Source organism: Siniperca chuatsi, linkage group LG6 (genome assembly GCF_020085105.1).
Source record: "Siniperca chuatsi isolate FFG_IHB_CAS linkage group LG6, ASM2008510v1, whole genome shotgun sequence".
Classification (NCBI taxonomy): Eukaryota; Metazoa; Chordata; class Actinopteri; order Centrarchiformes; family Sinipercidae; genus Siniperca; species Siniperca chuatsi.
The window spans coordinates 18,687,376-18,711,245 of NC_058047.1; the positions used below are offsets into that span (position 1 = coordinate 18,687,376).

Here is a 23,870-nt window from a genome sequence, read left to right on the forward strand (position 1 = left end):
GGAGATCAAGAGAGTCGAGAGGATCAGATCCAGAAGCCGACTGCTGCATGCGGTGGGACTGACACCGGTCCATGTCAGAAAGTCTGGAGGGCGGGCTCAGTGGTTCAGTGTTAGAAGCTTTAAAGTGATTCCCCACGTTTAAATATTTAGACTGTGTGAGCTTGCCGCTGCAGTCTGCAAAGCTCTAATGGTGGGCAGAGAGAAAGTGAAGAAAGTGGGTGAGGTGAGGGAAAAACAGATGGGTGCAGAGAGAAAGTCTTGGATGAGGAATACAAAGGCACAAAGAAATAGAGAGAGGAAGGGAGCTGAGCTGAGCCTACAGCGGAGCTAACAAAATGTAGTGAAAATTGCCCCCATTGTTTGTTTTTGTTTCCGTCAGCTGTGGTCTTTCCCATCTCTCCCTGCTGGGACAAGAGGAGTATAGGGAGCAGCTGGTCAATAGTGGAAAAAGACTCCTTTCTTTTGGACACACACACACACACATACACACATGTGATGGAAGAAGCCTTGGCATCCTCACGGAGCTCTGTCTCATGGCGGTCTTTATCTTTCTTATCTCATTCTTGCACCGTCGGTTCATTTCCTCCCCTCCACCCCTCAGTTAAAGTTGCAGTTAAGAAGGAAGCACGTTGGTTTTTATGTGAGCAGGTAGAAAATAATCACAGATTTCCTTTCATTACAAAATACAAATGCTTATGTGCATGTCATCTTGTTTATGTGTGCATATTTGTGTGCATATGTCAATGTGGTACGTGCGTGTGTTGCTGGCATACATTATACAGACATGCTGCCCAGCAGGCATGAACTCAGAGATAAAAGTAAGTGTGTAGGTATGTGATTGTGTATGTTGCCTACGGTATGTGCATGCTTGTGTGTAAATGTGAGTGTTTGTTTTTGAGTGTGCGTCTGTGTCTGTGCGTCCGTGTCTGTGCAGGCAGAAACCAATGTTTCACATCAGTTGTTTCTCAGGACCAAAGGCTGGCTGGTTTTCATTTTTATCATTTAATCAAGATCTGATTTACACCTGGGACACCAGGTGAATGCAATTAACTACTAAGTATGAAAACCAGCAGTACTATAGGTCCCAAGAAGTGAACCTTTGTATTCTTGTATACTTCTGTCTACAATGTTAATGCTCAAAAGATCAAAGCAAGCCAGACCGAAACATCCATGTGTTTATGAAATGTAGCATTAACCTTACTGGCTTTAAAAAGGCTATTAGATTCAGTTGCTAATGAAGTGTGTAATCTCTGAACAAGCTAATAAGCTGTACTGATTTAATTAGAGCTAGGAATCCAACCAATGTAGCTAAGAGTTACCATAAGACGTTTTCACGCAAACTCACAAAGTTACAGTACATTCCTGAACATTAGAGACGACATAACCTTACATGGGCACCACAACAGAGCTAATTCGGTTGCTACAGTAGTTAAAAGGTATGTGTGCTAACATCTCAAGTCAACTTTGCTCATATGGGGAAGAAACAATTTGGGCTTATTTGAAATTTTTCTAAATATTTTTTACAAATAGTGAGAGTAAATTACCTGTGGGAAGAACTCTACCATTTTAAGAGGACACATGATTATCTTAGAGAGAAAATGTATTGTATCCAGCAAAAGCATAAAGGAATAGGGTAAAATCATTTGTGTCAAAACACTACTAAATGGCACTTTAATTAGGCTAGTAACAAATTATTTTGAAAAAAATCACCATTAAAATCTTTTTCTGGTTTCAGCGCAATGTGTATGTTTCGGATGATGCATTATATTATATTCATGACCCAAGTGATTCAGGTTGGATGTATGTATTTGCATTAGGCATTCAAAAGACAGAAAAGTGAATATGTGTCTTTGCATGACATTTAATGAAACTATAATATTAGGCCTCGCTTTTTTTTTCCAATTCAATTTCAAATACTTGTGCATGAAACATAGTCTTGTCATTCCAAGATAGTGGACCTGCTAAAAATGTTTTTAAAAAGTATACCACAAATAACTGTAAATGTAAGTGCAAATTTAATATAGTTTAAAGTGTACACTGCTGTTTGCACTGTAAACATACTGCAGAAGCAGACATAGTGAAATAGTGCAAAGGAAGAACTTTTTAAGAGTCAAGAAAAGTGCATTTGTATGTTTTCATTTCTGTTACTTGGGTGAAACTTAACATTCTCTTTTGTGTATGAAACCAACAATCCATAAATTAATTTAAATACCTGACAAGTAAGAGTTTGTGAAGATAAGCGGTACTTTCAAAACTGTTACTAAGACAAGCATGTTTGTGTGTGTGTGTGTGAGTGAGTGTGTGTGTGAGTGAGAGTGAGTGAGGCGAGAAGGGTGTAGTACTCTTCACCCTAGTGGACGCTGAGGTAGGACAGAAGTAGTCCTGTACTGGACAAAAGCACTACACACTATGCAGTGACACACCCTGCAACAAACAATGCTGGCTTCTAGGCCAAACTGCATTCCTGTTAAAAATAAATTTAAATGTGTGCTAAGCCCAAACTGTCAGTAGGAATGCACTAATAATATCTCTCTATCTCTCCCTCTCTATCTGTCTTCTCCGCCGAGCAGAAGACAACACATGACGCACATACATGGTATCTCCGTCACTTCATAAAATACTCCTGCACTATGAAAAGAGGAAGACAGCATGAAGCAGAAGAGACAGAGCTAGACAGCAGTGAGGGATGGCGTCAGTGTAATAAAGTCGAGAGAGCAGAAGATGGGAAGGACAGATAGGACAGACCAGAAGGATAGCAGCTTAAGATAAACTGGACAGAGAGCCAGGTAGAAAGATGGAATTAGAGCTAAAGACAAACTGGAGTGCTGGTAGCAACAGAAAGACAGACAGACGAGGAAAAAGGGCTGCGAAAAGCAGATATGCACTAAGAGAGGAAGAGCCACGGAGACAAAGTGACATGCACGCCAAGCAGACTCCCTCTCTCAGTCATCACTTCAACACCACAACACCACAAGCGGCTGCAAAACACATGGGCCCGCTCTGCCTGCACAATGGGCTATTATAGGGCTGTACAGTAGAACATATGCACAAAAATCAACTTTCTGCAAACAGATCCAAAGTGGCTCAGACTTCAAAACAAACAATACTACATGTGTATTTTTTGACAGTAACGACTCTTTTTGGTGATAAATATCTCTGCAGATCATATGACATTGTGTCGCAAGCATACACAGACACACGTGTATGTGTGTGAGGTGGTGTCTAGGCCGCGGCAGCGTCAGGAAATTCCATGGGATGTTTTCAATAAGGCCGGGCAGCGGCAGCCAGAGAACTGGCAAATAAAAACCTGCTGAAGCACACCACAGAGCTCCAATAACACACTGCCTACCCTCGCATCACTCTTCCACTCCTCAGCACAAATAAAAACTTGTGTGTACTTGTGTATAAAAATGACAGCGTATGTTTATTGTTTGCGTGTGATTGAAACAGAGGGTGACTGAGAATGCATATTTTGCTGAGCGAGTGATGGAAAAAAGTGCATTGAGGCTTGTATCTGTTTACGATAGCAACAGAACAAGTGTCCAATGTGTGTACGACGTGTCTGCGAGCATGCTTTCCCTTTACTGCTATCATCTGGTGTTGCTGTGTCATTCTGTCCAAGGGGAAACAGTGATGCGTTCACTTGGCCTCACAAAGAACACTAACGTCATGCTACAGTGGGTGCCTATGATTGGTCCCCATTACATAATACTGATAGTAATAGTGAACAGCAGTGACCACAGTGGTGTAGAGGAACAGGATGAGAGACTGTGAGGAGACAGAGGGAAAGAAGATGGAAAAGCTGAATAGAAATTTTAGAGAAATATTCACAGTGTAAGCCAAAAATAAATAGCTTGACACCCTCCCCCCCATTTCCACTCTTTACGCTAAGCTAGCTTACTGGCTGCTAGCTGTAGCTTCATATTTAACCGTCAGCTATGAGAGTTGTATCAATCTTATCATCTAACTCTCAGTAAGAAAGCGAATTGGCTTATTTTGCACAATGTTAAACAAGCTGACAGACACACAGCCCTAACATATTATCACCTTATAAAGTTGTTATGGCTAACGTGTTACCAAATAGTTGCCTTACATGTCCAGCAGACACAGAGAAACTTTCTTTCTTTTGACATCATGAGTCTGGTAACCTAATGAATGTCAATGAAAGTCCAATATTCAGTCTCCTTTTAGCTCTGGTTTGGCTTACACTAGCTAACCCCTGATAACAATGACTATATGTCTTTAGCTGCTAAATAGCAAATCACTAACTTTGTCTGTCTTTCATTTGTTGCTAGGCTGGTAGTGTACAGTTTATCATTATTTTTTCCTGAAAAGACTGCTGCTGCTGCTGTTGCTCGAAAAAGGGATGAGAGCAGTGAGTCTGAACCATATAATGCATTTTTGGGACTTAAAACTATAAACCAAATTAACGAGCTACTGTAAATGAGGCTTAATAGCTGCCTAGAGCTGCAGAGTGAAGTGAAAAGGTTCATGACTGCGAGCAACCTCTTTAACATAACATGTAGTCATTTGAATGGCAATAAAATGTACTGAGTAGTAGAGTTTTTCTGATGTATTGTAGGCTTACGGTAATGTAAACTCACTGCATAAGAATTCAGCTATTCAAAATATATTATGAATTACTGACTGAAACAGAGAAACAAGTTGACTGAGTTGCTTTTGTGGACCATCGATATCATAAAATCTTGGCCCAACAGCAGGCTCTAGTGAGAGAGTCATGCTCCTCAGTCTCTTTTATACAGCCTGGGGTAATTCAATTATGCCTGCTAGAGCTTTTTTACCTCTGTAATTTGTATTAATAACCTGTTGGTGAAAGCGAAGAAAATAAAGAATGTCTGTAACAACACATGTGTGAACGCAGATGTGTGCGGGATGGAGGCAAAAGAGCGGAGAAAAAGAGAAAGAAACTGCTTTAGCAAGTACAAAAGCATACATTTTGCACATAAAAGTACTTGTGCTACAGGAAGGTGTAGGTGTACAGTGAGAGGAAAGGGGGAGGCTGGGAAGTAAGGTGCTGAGCTGAGCAGAGATGTATTTCCTGCCTGAACCACTTTATACTCACGCTGTATAGTTTAATTACCCTGTGAAAAAACTCCTGGATCGGACTACGACATTGGTAACTCTAGAGGGCCTTGACCTGAGTGTTGCCCCAGCTCTTTTCTGACAGTCCTGTTTTCCTTCTGCGCTCAGGCTGGAACTGAGGGGTTCAAGGGAAAGGCAGCTAGAAGGGCCATTAATATTTATCTCTTATATGGCAGAAATGCAACCTGATAAACACAAAAACAGCCACTTGACACAGACATAAATATACACAAACAGAGGATTATACTAACAGAGAGCTTGTTGGCCTGTTAAACAAACAGCGCCAGGATGATCACGAGTCCCATGTTATGACTATTACATTTTATAATGCACAAGAAGAAGCCATGTACTATGAGCCCACTGCCTGCAGTTACACACGTCATGTTAATGTGGTTTTTGATATCTGACCATAAAGATTGGATTTTATGTGATCACATTATTGTACGCCCACATTTGGCCTGAAAATGGCTGTTATACATCTCCCCAAGCTGTATTTATTTTAAAATATGTCTGGACAATCTTAACCCTCACACCTCCCATCCTCTTTATTTCTCTTCATCACTCAAAATATGCATTGCGGTTAGATTGTAATCAGACTATAAGCAGAACTCATTTCACAAAGCAAGTCTGACCACTTCCACAACTTTTTTTAAATCTTGAAGAGCAATTTGAGCACAGTCAGATTTTCTGGGAGTCCAGGCAGTCACTTAATACATCCTGGCATCATTGGATGATAAAATTTCATGGCTGGTTACGGCCAAAGGGAAACTGGGACCGGCAGGGACAGTTACAGGACCGTAAAGACATGAGTCAGCGCCCTAAAGACAGAAATAATAGATGAGAGAAACGAAGCTTTGTGATTAAAGTATGGGAGAGACTTTATTAAGGCTGATTTATTGAGCCATTTGTGTCTTATTTTTGGTAAATCAGCATCTAGAGATGTGTGCCAGCAGACACAACACCTTGGAGGCCTAGTTTGTCATCTGAGACACAACTTATGTCTAATCAGCAAAGTAAACTACTGGTAGAAGACATGATAAGTGTGGTAGACAGATGTTCATCTGGATTTACTGTCATTATAAGTGTAGGTACACATTTGTGCTGGTATATTAAGGAAATGTTGTGGTGGAAAATATTTAGTTTTAATAACCTGTATTCTAACAGATCTGCAAAGAATTAGTTAGTTTTAATTGTGTGGTCATAAAACTTGAACTTTACGCTCATTGTGCTGATACTAGACTATGGCATTGCTGTCTTTTCTTTTTTGAGTTGTTTGCGTTTCGATTCATTTCTTTTTTAGTCCCTTAGAAGTATGATTAATGACTTCCACTGCTGTAGTTTTACAAACCTCTCTAAAAATCACTATGATTTGATCAGTATTTTATTTAGCAATCTTAGTAAATGTTTTGAAATGCTCTTAACATAGTTGTTAATTGATATGCATTTCTTTTTTTATTACTAGTTTTTCATTTCTTTCTTGAGCTTCAAAGTTCTCCTTGAATGAACCTAGAAGGCAGCACCAGTAACTAGCAGTGTAATTAGCTTCTGCTGTAGTAAATCAGACACTAATTACATGCAGATTGCGAGAGCAAAATTGAATGAACGTGCAGCACAAGTTTTCCCTGCTCTTTCATGTACGTAAATCTGGCCCTCATTGACCGCTATCTGCTCTGCCTCCAAGTATATGCATGTGTCTGTGCATGTGTGTGTGCACCCAGCAGGCTACAACTGTAATGGTTCTTATCACTTCACACTAGCTGTCAGTTCTCTCATACACACTGCAGCCTGTAGGTGACCCGACACACATGTTCACCTTCAGTCTATCCAGGCCAGGTTGGACACACTGGCCTTACTGATGGGCTGGAAAACATGAGGCTGCATTAGAACAGATTTTAATGGTAAAATGCGCCTGTCTTATTATGCACATGTGACTAAGTCCTGTCTACTGCAATTTCCTAAATGCCAAAAATTTACAAGACAATACAAGTAGCAGTGAGGTATGACAAATGTCAGTTTGTAGATGGGTTTTGAACTCTGCTGCGTATCATCATATCACCCTCTATTCCAAGTTAAAATGCTTGCTGGGAAATGTTGGTAGTCTGCTTAATGTAAGCTGACAAAGTTTGAGACGCAGCCACATACGCTGTCACATATTTACCCACAGTTGATTTCTTGGCTGAACACCAACCTTTTTCTCAGCACTGCCCTTCTACACATTTAAACTGAAAAACATATTCACAATTAAAACAACCTAACAAGGGAATTTAGACATCAGTGCATTAGCAGTAGTACATTCAGACTTGGGAGTCACTGTCTTCATCCCAAAGGATTCCGTCATTTATTCATGTAACTCCCACTCACAAGTCCAATTTAATGTTTACTTCCTGCTCTTGTTGATTTGGTTTGAACTGAGCTCTCACACACCAGTATAGTTCTGTATCAAAGCTTTAATGTTGCCTTATTAGTATTACAAATCATACACATGCTATCCTGCAAATATGCAAATATACCACAATATAACAATAGTGTAACACCTCAACCTTAATCTTAAAAGTAATACTCTCTATTTTCAGTATGTTTTTGACAAAAGCCAAAAAAATTGTCTCCCAGCTGTCAGTCATATTACCTGTTATCATAACCTATCCATCCCTGTGCATGTATAAAACAATACAACATTTCTAACAACTTGTAATAGGAAAGCTAGTTTTTTTTTTAGCACAGCTAATTTCTTTTAGTTTTTTTTTTTACTTCCTTGCTATTCTCCACTCCAACTCCTCAGTGCTTTTTTTAGCCTAAGGAGTTGGACCGGGTTCGTTGGCTTTCTGAGGTTCACACAACATTCATTGTTTCATAGTTTCTGAACAACAACTCTTTCTGTTCAACACAGTGTTTAACAGGAAAGGGACGTATTTCTTCATCTACGTACTTCAGAGAACATTACTTATTTAAGTACTATTGCACAAATTCATTCACATATGCTAACATACAGTGTTAAGTCCGTGCACACACACACACACACACACACACACACACACAAACACACAAACGTGCATGGACACGCGCATAGCAGCTGGATGGTGCAACAGCAGCCTTATCCAAACAGCACAAAGAGCAGAGAGAGCAAAAAACAGGCATTTGGAAGGACCCAGGCATTCAGCATTAATCATACACTGTGGCACACACACTTGCATGCACTCACACACACACACACACACACACCCTAGAGGCGGTACCACCCATTTTCAGATGCACAAGCACAGACACACAGTCATACAGTAAACAGATGCACAGACACCCGCCCACCACCTGCTTTTGTGGGCAAACACACTTAACATGTATGCGTATGTTTACACACACACACACACACACTTCCCTCAGGACACACTACACCATTCAGGAAACATTAGCAGCATTAGCCAGGAATTCTAATTGAAACAAACAGCTCATGGTTTCTTTATTTCTGAGGTGGGAGCTGGCTGTAATTGAGACTTCTGTGTGTGTGTGTGTGTACACATGTATAGACAGACACACAGTTTTTCATGCCAGAGATCTGGGAACCATTGTATACTATTATTGTCCTGCTTTTTCTCCAGCTTTGCTTTCAAACACGAAAGAGAGCAAATTGTTCACCATAAACACACATTAGTGCTGACAGAATCAGTGTTCCAGACCAAAGAAAACCTGATCTCTCTTTCACTTCACAATTACATGCAAACACGCACTCTTAGCTCCAATCAGAATGTACTTGGAAAGACCTCATTTAATGCAAAATAGAGATTCTGGTTTGAGTTGCTGCCATGATGGATTCTCATATTGTTTGGCAGTTTAGAGAGGAATCCCATAACTAGCGGGGCAAAGGTCAGCTGCGGTGGCCTTTTGAAGTGGCCGAGGGCGAGAAACTGAACCTATACCTCACCCTAAACATCCCCCATACAGTATCTGAGACTCCCTTACCTGCACCAAAAGCAAAAAAGTATGTCTGGTTGGGATTTCTCTGCAGCAAGGCGGACACACGCCGAGCCATTCGCTCGTTGCGTTTGTAGATGAGCTCCTGGCGGAAGTAGCTGTCAATCTGCAGGGCCGTCATGCGGTCATGAGCTGGCAGGGAGCTGTTGATGAAGTGAGGCAGCTGAGAGAAAGAGAAAATTAGAATTTAAAAACCTTTATGGTGAGACAGATGAAAGACGAGGACTGAATGGGGGTGTTGCTGACAACCTGGCAAATGCGTGTGCCCATGTGAGTGTGAAACCTGGCAACTAGAAGCGTTTGTGGCGTGACAGCTTGACAGAAAATGACCGATGCAATGCTCTGCTATACATATTTTAAATGAGACAACATCAATAAATGAGGGAGAGAGAGGGAGGAGAGAAAAGTGTCAACACCACGAGTGTGTGTTCAGGCTGTTGTAGCACATTTCTGCATGTGACTGTGTATACTAATGTGTTTGTATATGTGTGTGCCTGAGTGTGTGCACTGCACGAAGGCAAGTGTTTGTGTGCATGTGCAAGTATCCACCAGTGTGAGCGTGTGAATGTGTGTTTAATTGCTGTGTGATTTATTAAGAGCCAGACAGGCAGAGACAGACCACGCTGGCTCTGTTCCACTCTTGGCTGCATCAGTGGATTCAACAGGCTGTTAATCTGTGAGGATGAGCGGGGGTCGGCAGTGGGGTAGCCGGGGTTTGAATCGGGGTCTTAGCTGTCCAACTCAGAAACACACAGACACACCTGAACACACACAGTCTCACTTTCTTTAGTTCTTTCACTTCCTGTCAGGGTGTCTCTGTACCCGTATTTGGCATTTTCTGTCTCTTTCTCTTAATATATATGCAACAAAATATTAAATATACGATAGGTGAAATCCCAATACACTAGAGTATGTCTGTTTGGTCTGTTCCCTCTTCCTGGCATGCTATTTGCTGCCAGTAATAAATGTGTCTCTTCTTAACTTAGAACCGTTTGTACTATTATGGTGGCGAAATTCTTACCATGGAATTTGGCCTTTGATATTCAAATATAATGACTTTGATCTTTTATCTAGCACTGAGATCAGATTTACACTGGCCCATTGCATTTTTATTGCACTTTGTCTTTATAATATAATTGTATTTAAAATGTAATACAGTATATACTGTATATATTTATATTATTATTTTCTCACTAGTTTAACTTCTTGAATCATAATAAATCAGAACATGGCAAACACAGGTTTGGGATCTGTAAAAGCTCAATATTACAAAGAGTTTCAGAGTGGATTAATATTAATTAATATTAATGTTAATATTTCAGTGGGGTCTCTGTCCTGACTTCTGTCACCTTCCTTCACTGGTCTCTCTTGTGTAACCAGGAGTACACCTGAGGCTACTCAGCCTTCAGTCTTGATTCCGAAGTTGGAAAGAATCAAATGATGGAGGGATTGGCGAAAGAAAAATTTGGGTTTTTGTGTTGCAGTATGTTTTTGTGTCTCCATGTGTGTTTGAGTGCACATATGTAGATGTGTTTAATCTGGAGTTGTATGTGAGTGTGACAAGAACACACACATGCAAACATACAGTCGCTGTCTAAAACTGAGTTACAAGTTGACACTACAGTAGAACAGCTGTAAATGGTGTTTAAATCAGTGTGTGTGTATGTGTGTGTGTCAATGTGTGCTGTCTGAATACTGAATACATGGGGGGATTTATTGTACCACATGTGAACAAGGTGCTGCTCTCCAGTATCCATCCAAAATCTGACACATTTTCTCTCACTCCCTCGACTGCGCTTCCTACGGTCTGTTTCACATAATGGTTGTAATTCATACCTACATCAGATTTTTGTTTCTTTCATTTGTGGTGTGCATTAAAGGGGAACTGATTTTACACATCAAAGTCAGTTTACAGATCTTGAGGAGTACTACTGCATATGTGTAAAGTACTACTGCACATGTATAAAGCCTTTTGTGGCTCCAGAGGGAGCTGCGTGAAGTCTGGTAAATTGACTCAAGTGATGTCACTTGAGTCAGTGTCGGTTGGGGTTGAACCGGGGTGAAAAATATGAGGGGGTGTAGAGTTAGAAAGAAGTGAGCTTACCAGATCTCTGCTTGAGGCCAGCCACTCGAGCCTACATTAGCCGCTACTAGCATAACACACCCGAATCTCCAACCAAATTTTCGGCAGTTGAGTTGCATTGGGGTAATGTAGGTGCCAGAAATACGATATCTCTGGTTCTGCTGCATCAATTTTGATTTCAAAAACTGTCTATTGTGAGTCCAACAATGTTATAAAAGTGTGATGCTACATCAGTGGAGCACTCTTTTAAACACATTCACATTAAATGTGTGTGCAGTCAGTTAATGCCAGTGTGTAGAAAGGTGACATTTTGTCTGGAATTATAGTTAGGTATAGATTGCCCCACATTTCAGCTACAGGATGGCCCTGTTGTTTACTTTACTTTATAGTTCTCCAAGTTTTGTGGAATTTTTGGACATTTTCTATTTTTAAGACGAGCTTCCACAATTTAGGCTACAAAGATAAAACCATGCACGCAGATTTAAATTCTGTGATCATAATCAAAACTTTAAGTTTAACTTTTTTATCACAAACCAAATGTAATTAAACTATAGCATGTTTTTCAATGGTATCCATAAACTATAATGCATAACTAAATATGCTTAGTGTGAACCTGAGAGACAAAGAACCCTGACTTTGCTAGTAACATAATGTTACCTGCCACAGTTAATTTTTACTCACATTTGGCAGGTTGGTGGTTGATAATTTCAAGACCTGATCAAATCCAAATGGTTTGTATGACATAAACCACATTATTCACTTATCTTACTTACTTCTACATATAGTTACTCAGTGAGGAAAGAAAGCCAAAAAGAAAGAAAGCCGCATTCACAGAGATATCTGTAGTCTGAAGCCTCATATTGTCTGTGTTCTTTCAGGGTGAATGACCCAGGTTCATCCGGACTGACAGGGGTTCATGCTTCATGGGTAAAATGAAGCAGAGTTGGATGAATACGGGGGCATAAGTTAAAGAGAGAGGGAAAGGTGGAGAAGGAGTGCTTCATCATTGCTCTTATGAGTGAGGATTGCGTGAGTGTTTCATGACAAGAGAAAAAAAAGTGTTCGGTCGGAGAGGGGTCAAGGTGGGAGTGTAGCAGTAAATGCAGATAAGTTATCATAGCAAAGGCCATTAGCTGCTTTGTATCCCAACCTGCACAGGAAATGTGGAGTGACAGGGAGATATTTCCTCCCATCCTCACTACTGGTATCGCTCTGCACTCACTTGCTCAGTCAATCTGCCTGCAATTTACTCTCTTCTATTCTTAATTTAGGATTTGGCTCTTTGAAGTCCTTTTTTTCTCTTCTCTTCTCTTTTTTTCTTCTCTTATACTTTCCTTTTCTTTATTTTCTTTTCCATTTATTTTCATTTCCTTTACCTTCTTTTTCTTTCTCTTCTTGTCCTTTCATTTCCCCTTTCCTTTCCTTTCCTGTCCTTTCCTTTTTTCTCTCTCAGCATTAAACCATAAAAGCACCAAATTTTCACCTCATGATATTGTGGCACGGAACAAATAATTGAGGGAAACATAATCAATTTCTATGCAGACATCAGAATAATAAAGTATTTAGGTTAAATTTAGGTTAGGTTAAACTGCTAAAGATAGCAGTTATGGACAACTGTATAATATCAACTTTCATCTTGGTGTTACATCTACAGCAATTTTCAAAGTGAGCAGACCATATGAAGAACTATTCAATGGCAAACAAATGTCAGTGTTATTTTTTAAATCTAAACTGTCTACCTTTTCCCATATTTCTTTTATGCCCCTCTTCTTTCTTATCTGTCTCTTTCTCTCTGTCTATCTTTGACATTATGTCCGTGATGGATTTGGGACCATGGGATGGATTGTTGAAAAGCAATAGCCTGTCATGCACCATTCTGCTGTGCTCTGCTCTGGGGCCCCTCATCGACTTCTTTCTAATATGATGAAGATTGAACTGGGAGAGCATCAGGGGTGCTGGAGGCCCCTGGATTTTGTCCTATCTATCAAAAAGCACCTGCTCTTTTATGGTCCTGGAAATTCACACACACACACACACACACACACACACACATACACACAAACACCTGCTAAAGATCACCAGACTACAGAGGCAGGCACCACAGTCAGGCATCTGATTGCTCTAGCATGTGCTGGGGAATGTTAATACATGTTATTATGACATGAGGAGCAGGGGTGAACTGGTATGATTTAAAGCGCCCATGCAGGAGAGGACTGTAGCCACGACTGGAGGTGACATGACATGGCCAGCAGAGAAAAAGAGATGGGGAGGCAGAGGGAGAAAAAAAGAAAAAAGGGAGATATGTGTCTTTTGTCAAGGCTTAACAACAGAGGCATGGTGAGATGTGAAGAGTCTGAATAGTGAATTGTGCATACTTTTTCTTTGTGTGTCTCTGGTGTAAATGATGTGGAATATCTGCAGTTCAGCGGTGAGTTGAGGTTACATGGTGTGTTAGGTTTAATGAGACTTGAGGATCAGTGAGGGAGGCTGACACAGCATAATTGACTTATGAGGAGGGCTTTCGAGTAAAACTGCATTCGAGGGTGGAGATGGAGTGAGAGCTACTGCACACGGTGCCTGTGTATGTGTGTGCGCAATATATTGAATGGCCTTTTGACAGCTAGCAGAGCTGGGTGTGAAGACTGATGAGGAGACCATCACTGAAAGAGCAGAGGCTATGTTAGGAAACACAAAGTTATGGGAGGTCAGATGGTGTATTTACAGCCAGAGTCCAGAGCTATTAAAGTGTCAGACTATCAAGTAACTTGAGGTTGAGAGGGATTAAGATGGCAATGTGCAGTTTTGTGGAACTGATGTGCAAGCCTAAAAGTTTGAGGTGACGATAGCGTAATGGCAGAGAAGTGGGTATGAGAGGGTTACCAATTCAAATCTAGGGACTGACAGATTTGGGTTTTTGAATACCGTTTTTGGACTAAAGCTGTAGTAGCTGGTATTTTGTGTGAATATCATACTATATCAGAAACGTTGTCATGTCCATGTGGAATTTAAGAGGAACTGGTAACAAGATAACAGTGTGCATGTATTTTTTTGTGGAGATTATTGTTACCCAGCACCTGCAAAAAATGTATGGATGTGTATGATTGATGATGTATTGTTATAGTATGAGGTTTTGTCCTTTGAGTGTGTTCCTGTCATGTGTGTGTCGCCGTTAGGTGCATTTTTCGTTGTACCTTGTTTCCGTGCCCACTTCCCGGCATTTCTTCCTGTGAGTTTGTTGGTATGGATTCTTTGTCTCCCTTGGACTGTGTCTGGATTTTGGACTTTACACTTAGCATGCTGCCTGTCAGATTTGTTTAGCCTCTTTGGACTCACTTCCCTGTTTCCACTACTGCCAGCCGGTAACCCATTACCTATTACTTGGACCTGAATCTGCCTACCTGCCTATTACCTGTTTGTTGCCTGTCTGCCTACTGGTCTGTCTGCCTGTAAGCCACTTCACTCCTTTCGTTCCTGACACAAAATGGTGGTCAGGCTATTAATGGGCTGATATCGTGGAGTCTGATCCCGGCATAAAAGTAACTTGATATGTCACATCTTCTGGTTACGACTTTACATAATCCGAAGAAACAGATTGTTGAGAGCATAAAGATAGTACAACCTTTCCAGCAGATTGTTGTTGTTATTGTTGTAAGTTGAAAAATATGGGAGAAAATATGACAAATTTGGAATTTTTTTGGCCAAGTGCTGAAATGGCATCATGCTGGGCAAGCAGTTCATACTCATTTTATGGCCTTTATGTTGCCCTTTTTCAAATGGGCTGTTTTAATTGACTTCAGTTGTTCTGCAGAAGGCTGACATGTAGCTGCAAAAGTTAACACTGTCTTAGCTGAAAGAAAAGTGAATAGGGAGTGATTATATTTTTATTTTGGGATGAACCATCCTTTAAGGAAACAATTCTGCAAATTAGGTAATCTAAAATCTAAAGGAGGAGACCAACCTGTGAGGTGTCATGGTTGAAGATGATGGAGCTGAGATCGCCACAGTTGTAGTGGGTAATAAGGTCTTCGGTGGTGTAGGAGCCCTGCAGGCTGCCTGCTCGGACACCCTCATGCTGCAGTAATGTCTGGTTCAAAGCAAATAGCACCTGTAGGGAGAGAAAAAGACAGAAAGACAGGAAGGGGGCCGTTACTTTCTGCATCCACAAACTCTGTTTTCTCTGCTCTGCGCTCAAGAGGAATTTACCATGAAGGGGGAGAAATTGCGCAACCATGGCCAGTGTTCCTCTTTAAAAATATAATGTGACCTTAATATACAATGAAGCCGTTATTCGTCGGTGTCGGTGAAATTTCTTTTGCAGCGTTTTCATTTCTTTCAGGATATTTTCATTCGCTTTCCATACAGGCTGACTGCAGGTAAAAGCAGACCACAAAAGACATGGCAAAACTCCACTGACTTTCTTCTGAAGGAGGGAGAAAACAGGGAAAGAAAGGGAGAGCTGAAAAGAGAGAGAGATGGAGAGAGAGCGAGAGAGACCCTTTAAAAATAATCCCTCTTTCTCTTTCACCAGGCCAGGGTGCTGTAAATTTACAGCACCCATTAAAATCAAAAGTAAACCCTCTTTAGAGAGAATTTATAGCGTGCAGCCGCCAGCCAGCCCAACAACTCCACAGCTGTCCTAGACACCAGGGGTTAACCTCCCTGCTCCCGCCCTCTACAATCCCACGCCACCTCTGACTGGCCTGGCAACTAGGACAGAGTTGTCAATCACTGTTAATCTCTCTTACAGGAACCAGAGGTGTGTTATAGGAGAAGTTTTTTTTTCTCTGTGTACAGCAGATTTCACACAGTTCTACATTGCACCCAGTAAGACAGTTTCAGTTAACTTGATTAGAACAAGTACTCAGCTCATCATATCTTCAAACCACACTACACTGATCCTATGATCCTAATTACCAAGAAACCTGACTAGAGCTGCGGAAAATTCTGCAGGGAGAACGTCAGCATCCAGGCCCAGATGATTTGTGGAGCAGCTTAAGGCCGATACAGCTGCACAACTGATTGAGCCCGATGTCAAAAGTCTGAGTCGTAATTCACACAATTAAGTTATGTTTTCGCAATCATAAATGCCCATATCATACATTGTGCATGTTTCAACTCCAGGTAACCTTTACGCTGGGATAATAGCAACCAAGCTCTAGGCTCAACCTTGTGACTCTCTCCTTCCCTCTCTCTCTGAGGTCATTGTGTTTGCTAACCAGTTTGTGGGCTTATTTTGGCTTTAGTGCGCTTTATTCATAATGCAAAGAGACAACTGATGAGCTAATGGCATATATAACAATTTCATCCCCCTTTCATGTCTGTCATGCTCTTTCACTTCAGAAGAAGTGTCCATCCTCTTCTCATCTCTCTGCCAGCGCCGGATTCCAAGCCCTTCCTCCCACTGTACAACCAAGAACTGAGTCTGATCATATTTATTCTTTTCGACATGTTTCATCGAGCATATTTTCTGCTATGCTCAGCGCCGTGCTGTCGCCCTGCCAGAGGTCCATAATCCAGGAGTGGGTCTCGATCAAACCAATTCAGTCCTGAAAAAAATATGACTTTTGTGCTTTTCTCAGCTCATATCTCAGACTTCCCAAACCCAGAAGCCCCCCTGCTGTTTGAGTAAAGACACTATACTTAATTTCAGTTTCTATTTCTATCTCACGTGAGAGTCTTTTAATGCTCTAAACTTAAGGTCATGTTGAGGTGTGATGCCAGGCCCTGAGAGGCTAATATCTGCCTGGTGGCTAACTAGCTACAGTAGCTAATTCTGCTTCTGCAGATGCTGATTCTGTGCCAGTAAGTTGCCACTGACCCTAGTCCTTGACCCACAGGGCTCTCTGCCATGTCTTGAGTTTTTCCAAGAGAAACACCAGAGCAGGCCCTGGGCAGAGACAGCTGGGCGGGAGCTGGCAGAGCACACACACCTGCCAGGCTGTTTGTAATGCTGCCAGCTCCAGTAGTTTCCCCTAACATGGCAAACTGCGCCAGACACGCCAGACAGGATGGTGAGTCCAGTAGAGGACGCATGGTAAGAAGGGAGGGGGGTATGTGGTTGGTTGTGTTGTTAAGGGAGTTGTTATTTCAATATTGTTCGTCTCCCGGGGAAAGAACATCTCTGCAGCTGTAACCATGGTGCCTGAGTTTGTGCTGGGCTGAATGAAAGAGCACGTCAATCACTGCGGGAGAGGCAGCGGGGGAGAGAGGGGGAGAGAGGAAAAATGCAAACATTCCCTGCGTGTGTGTGTGTGCTTGCTTGTATATGCGTATACGTATGAATATGTGTGTGTGCATGCATGCATGTGTTGACTGACTGAGTGGGTGTTCTCATGCTGAAGTGGTCCACTCACTCTGACAGACTGGCTCTTTTACAGCCAGACCTTTTCAAAGAAACTAACATTGACACTGTTCACCACATAGTTTACTACTGCAGGTCTCTCTTCTCTCTTTTTTCCTCGTCTCATCTAATACATGCGTGAGAAACTCCCATTGTAATTAAATAAAAGCTTTATAAGAACAAAGCTGGAAGGAGCAGAGCACACGGATGGACTTGGAACCTGCGATCTGAGAGCAGCCCTCCAAAAATTCATTAGCGAACGTTGGAAAGAAAAAAGGGGTAGGGCAGGAGTGGGAGTAACATTAAAAAAAAGAAATCAGAGAGATCTTTTATGTTTCAGAAAATGTCATTTATCAACATGTGTGTGCATTGCAGCAATTGACCTTGAAGTGCATAAAATCCTGGCTGTTTGCTAGCAATAGTGTTAGCTTGTTTGAAGGTTTTACGGGTCTGAAGCTTGAGTAGGTGCCGATGACAAGGTGCTGGAACTGAGAGGGCTCACTCTTGTCGACTACATCACTCCCCTATTATACCTCCTTAAATCTGAATCGGAGAATGTGAGTGATGGATAGAGCTAAAGGGCTTCGGGCTGTGATACAACAGAAGGAAGTGTCAAACTGTGGAGGCCAAACACTGAACTCTGGCAAAGAGGTGAAAATATAATACCCAGGATTACTTTTTACTTGACAGCTGTAGGAGTCGGTAAAAGCATGCGTGCTTCATTAATCGTTCATGAAAAGGCCACATCAACAACAGCAGTTAATACACAGATCAAGAACAAAACACTTTCACGTATTAATCCCGTCTGCTTCAAGACTGCTTCCCCAAGCCACCCTTTTAATTTCTCTATCCATTACTCACTTCTTCTCGCTAAGCTGTGGTAAAATAATGAGACACAATCCAGCAAACTGAGAGAGAAAGAAGAAAGTAACAGCATGAGGAAGACATAGAGCAGAGAACAAAAGCCGGAGAGAGTTGAAAGTGTGAAAGAATGGTAATAAGACAAATAAAGCCTTGTTCTCTATGAGAGGAGCATATGTTGTACAGATGGAGGTGATTCTTCTCCATTTGCGCAGTGGAGAATTTGGGTTAGGTGGTATATACAGTGTATGGGTACAGGCCTGGCATGGGTACTAGGTATAACCAGGCAGGTGCATGAATGCACAGTGTTGAACATTTGAATAGTTTTAGAAACACTCAAATTTAAAACTATTATACCAGTATTTCACAAGTAAAAAAGCAAAGATTAAGGAAAGAGTCTACAGCTAGCGGCTCCATGAGGCTGTACTCATTATTTTAGTGACAGAAAACACATTTCCTTCTTTCTCTGGTTAATGGGAAGTGTGGTCTTAATTTTCAAAAAGCACTAAAGATGAAATAGAAGCTATCAATCACTGAAAACATGGTGCTGTGTTTTTGGTAATTACCACAAGACACAATTATTTTATCAGCAATCTGTTGATTCTTAAAAGCTTTGTATCTCTGAATACAGACCATACAGACAGAATGGGAATTCAGCTCTTTCTGTGTCTTTATCTCTGGTCATTTAATCAGCCCCTGATAAAAAAAACAGTACAAACAGTTTCAGAGTGGTGCGTTCCCCTCGACCGCTCTCGTCTCCCTGAGAGCCACTTATGTTTCATCGCCCGAGAAAGAGAAGAGCTAGACCCCTGACCCAGGACACGCACTGCTGGGTTCCTCTGGGCTGAGCCGGCTTCTCCCCTGGGCTCCGGCTACAGACAACAAGAGGGGACTGGGTTCACAGCACCCTGGGGTGACTGAAAGGAAGGAGGGAGGGAGTTGAAATAACATCCAGGGCAACCCAAGAATAGGAGAAGTGCGATAGCTCATCCCGGTTAGAGCAGCCCCCAAAAAAGGGTGGATACCAATTTGTGATACCAATTTCCCCTTCATGGCCACAGTAGAGAACCATAAAAGAAATCATATAAAGCACCCTTGTGTCCATTTTCTTTTAACCTGTACTATCTCAGTATGACTTCATGCTCGAATGTGCATGTAGCAGTGGCGGGGGTATTTTAATAGCCTGCTGTTGTCTGATCTTTTAGTCTCCAAGAAGCACCTTGAATACATTAGGGTGGAAAGATGGTGTCACACAAGACCACATCAAAGTTGTCTGGACAGTCTCAAATGATAGCTTCACTGTTGTCTCCTACAGTTTTATCAACAAGGTTCTCAAGACTTGTTCTTTCTTTCTTTTTCTCGTCGTGTTACCTGTCAAGGGCTTTAAAGGCAACATTCAAATGTTAAAAATGCGACCGCCAGTGTCAGACCATTGCCAAAATAGTTTTACAACCCTTCTGCGCCTTTTTGCGTGTATCGTTTGCTTATTTGAAGGTGAGCCGCACTTTCAGTTCATCACATCTGGCTTGAGCTACAGCAAGCCAGAGCCTTGCTTTCTTCCAGATCTTTATCCCTGTTAATGCCCACGATACACACACACATGCATGCAGAATCACAAACATATATACAACCACCCATAAGCACATACGCTAATAATTATACACACCACATTCCTCTTGGAGCAATACCTGTATACAAACCACATATTGTAGAAAATGTAAGAGAAGACATTTCAGATCTTTTCCACTCAAGACAGCGGCAATATTTTGAATATTGTTTCTCCTTTGTCTCTGCCTCTTTTTCTCCTCCCACTTTCTTTCTCTCTTCTCTCATTATCACTCTTTCTCTTTCGCACTAAGTCTCTCACCCTGCCTGGTCTACCTCCTGTCTCAGCCTAGGAAATCCAGGGATTACCAGAGGGACAATCCCAGTGGCGAAGGCCTGCTGCTCCCAGCTTCCACAGAAAGCCTCCTATTCTTCCTCCTCCTTCTTCCTTCCATCCTGTCTTATTTCCTTTCTGAGGCAGGGGGTGAGAGTCTAATGATGGGAGATATCCCTCTCTTAGCTTGGAATAGTAAAACTCCTCTAAACATCCACCCACTCCTTGTCTTTTTCTTATCCTTCCTTCCTCTGACTAAAGTTCGTTCTCTCCACCGCCAGTACTATCCTTCTTTCTCTGCTTGCTCTTCTCCACTTGTTTATCTTCTTTCCTTCAATAAAACCAGACCTATAGGCACCCATACACACTCACACATACTGTATACACCCCTCCAGTCCCCAGAGCCTCCTGTCTCTCATCTTAATAACAGTTTCCAGTGAATGGGGGGGTGGGTGTCGCCCCTACACTTGTCCACAAATAAACCCTGCTGTTTGACTTGGCAGCGCTGCCGCTGCGCCAGTCATCCCAGCTTTCCTGTCTCCCCTGAAAACAGAGAAAATAATAAAGTATCACTTGATCTGGAGTGAAAAAGCTCACAGCTGTTCCCTCACCGTGAATGCCCACAAGCAGAGGGTGAAAGAGTGGTGGAAAATTATAGAGGGAAATTGTGCTAATTTTTGTTTTTTCTTTCAACATCAAGAGCCCAGAGCTGTTGAACAGGAATAAGTCTGTGTGTAAATATATGAGGACAACACAGCGGAACATTACAGGAGTAATGTAGTTAAAGGTGACAGGTGGAGAAGGGAAAATCTCTCATAATTCCAGCTCTTTGCTTCTGATCCCTGACTAAAGTAAATACATGTGAAAATACAACACTTAATTTAAAAATTAAAGCTGCACTAATCAATATTTTTATATTGACAATAGACCAAATTACTACTTATACTTTGAATGGTATCACTCGTGACAAACCCACAGTGAATTATCACCTAACTCTGCAGTTCCCTTTTGCTCTGCGGAGTGTTTTAGCATCTTTAAATAAGTCCCTTAAGACTCTCCAGATGATCCAGAATGCTGCGGCACGTGTGCTGACAAGAACTAGGAAAAGAGATCATATTTCTCCAATATTAGCGTCTCTGCACTGGCTCCCTGTAAAATCCAGAATAGAATTTAAAATCCTTCTCCTCACCTACAAAGCTCTTAATGTCCAGGCACCATTGTATCTTAAAGAGCTCGTAATACCTTATTACCCCATTAGAACACTGGCCTCCCAGAAAGCAGGGTTACTTGTGATTCCTAGAGTCTCCAAAAGTAGAATGGGAACCAGAGCCTTCAGTTATCAAGCTCCTGTCCTGTGGAATCAGGCCCCAGTTTGGGTTTGGGAGGCAGACACCATCTCCACGTTTAAGAGTAGGCTTAAGACTTTCCTCTTTCCTCTCTCTCCCGTAGTTTTGTGCTTTCTCGTCTCTCTCCTCTCTTCTCTCCCTCGAAGTATTTTCTTGCCACTGTCGACAAGTGCTTGCTCATGGTGGGATTTGTTGGGTCTCTGTAAATAATATTATAATGAGATAACTTCTGTTATGAATTGGCAATATATAAATAAAATTTAGCAAGAGCCAGATATTTCCCTCAGGAGTTGATAGAGACCAAAACAGAACTAAAAGGAGAGTGAATATTAAACAGTGCTAATGTAATGCTCTGTTTCTCCTAGATGTTAGCATCCTTTAATTATTTGTAAATTGTATGAGGTGATAATATGTCAATGTTTAGACAAAGTTTACAGCACTTAGGGGTTGCACTACCCCTAAGTGGTCAAAATCGATTCCATTCCAATACATTCCATTTTAAATTAAACTAAACATTACTCTCTTTGTGCATAGATCATTGGAATTCAATTAATGCAACTTTTATAACATGTTGAAAGTGCAGCATATACTTTAGCTGTTAGAGTCTATAAAATGATCTCATTTGAATCACTGAGAACTGAAGACCATCACATTGTGTTGACTTCATAAGTTAAGCATAATTAAATTTTAATGGCATGATCTGATTTATTTCAGAAAGTGTTAAACTTGAAGCAAATGAAATGATCTCACCCACCATCAGATTTCTTCAGTTGTTTTAAGGAAAATAAGATTAAAGGACTTGCTAAGATGTACACTAGATCAGGTCACTCTAACCTTATCCCTCTCAAAGCTCATAGTCCACCTCTATCATGGCCTCCTCTAATCCTAACACATTTCACAGTCTGCTTTTTTTTTTTCCAAAGGAAAAACTCTCATTGAATTCCATCGGATTTATCCGGCTCCCATTATGATGTGTGATGCTATCCAAACCAGATGAGCTGGGTCTTCTCCATGGCATGAGAAAGGAGCAGGCAGAAACAGCCGTGTATGTTTAAAACATGCCTCCCCGACCCCAAACCAGGACCCGACCACTCTCTCTTATCTCCCTGAGTCTGCTTTGGTTGGACTAATGTATTTAGACAGAATAATTCCCAAAGAATGATTTGTCCTTTGCAAAGTCCACATCTGAGGTCCAACATGAGAGCAGCACATAATCTCCTGCATGAACATAAATTGTATAATGGAGGAAAAACCGGATCCAGATTGAGAAACAGCAAGTGTCCAAACAGTTGGTCCAGGTGACTGAATTCAGTCCTTTTAAAGAGAGGAATCCTTGCGTGTGCGTGCAAGTCAAACATGCATGCAGCCTTCAATCCTCACACATCGTTCTGATGATATTCACATGATGTAATGCCAAGTTGAGTGAAACTGATTTTTCCTTAAATAAATCACTAGTTCAGTTCAGGTCTGTGTACACTTTTTTGTAGTTTGTGTGTGCACCTCAGCAAGCATCCAAGACTGAATAGCTCTTGTTTGCACTATTTGACAGGCGGATTGGATTTCCCCTGCAGAGTAGTGGACACTTTAGTAGCATAGAGTGTAATGCAGCAGACCATAGCTATAAAAAAGCATACTTTTATATCCAAGGATATGATTGAGAGGTTTTTATGTATGAGTTAAGATCTGCATGTTGTGCATGTGTGTTTCAGTATGAAAGTATGTGTCAGTACAGGAGTAGAAGGTAAATGGAGGAGGAGGAGATACAAAATTAAGTGAGAGATGGAAAAAAGCGAGCGACAGCATGAGAAGAAAAGAGGGAGAAAGATAAAAGGTGGTGGAGACACAGCAGGGGGTGTAATGTAAAAATACATCAAAAAGAGAGACAAAAGGCCAGATGTTTACAGTTAACCAGGAGAGGTAGAGAGAAGAGAGGAGGGAGCAGACCTATTGCCCCTCACCTCCTCCTCCTCCTCCTCCTCCTCTGTCTAACAGGTCTGGAGCACAGCTGGGTAGTTTTGTCCTCCACCATCTCCCTTCTTCATCCTCCCAAAGCCCCTCCATCCTCAGCCCTGTCCCCATCCCTCCAAAAACAACTCATGTCTCTTCATCTGCCATCAATTCTCAAACCCTCAATTACCAGCCTTCCTCCTGTTCCCCACCCAGGTTATGCGCTCTCAATGACAAATCTCTAGATTATACAGTTCAGCAACAGCCCTTCATCCCTCTCTCACCCATCCCTCTTGCTCTCATTCTCTCTTTTCTTTCATTTGATGGCAGCTCTCCTTCCACCAC

At 41.6% G+C, this 23,870-nt stretch overlaps 1 protein-coding gene across 1 annotated transcript in view; it reads right to left on the minus strand.

Annotated features, from left to right (window-relative positions):
* Positions 1–23,870, minus strand: part of trabd2b (TraB domain containing 2B) — a 67,615-nt gene that overhangs the window by 12,576 nt on the left and 31,169 nt on the right. Inside the window, exons 3-4 of the mRNA XM_044198796.1 lie at positions 15,111–15,257; positions 9,058–9,232 (exon numbers count right to left, since the gene is read on the minus strand). Coding sequence (XP_044054731.1) covers positions 9,058–9,232; positions 15,111–15,257 — 322 coding nt within the window. The remainder of the gene's footprint in view (positions 1–9,057; positions 9,233–15,110; positions 15,258–23,870) is intronic.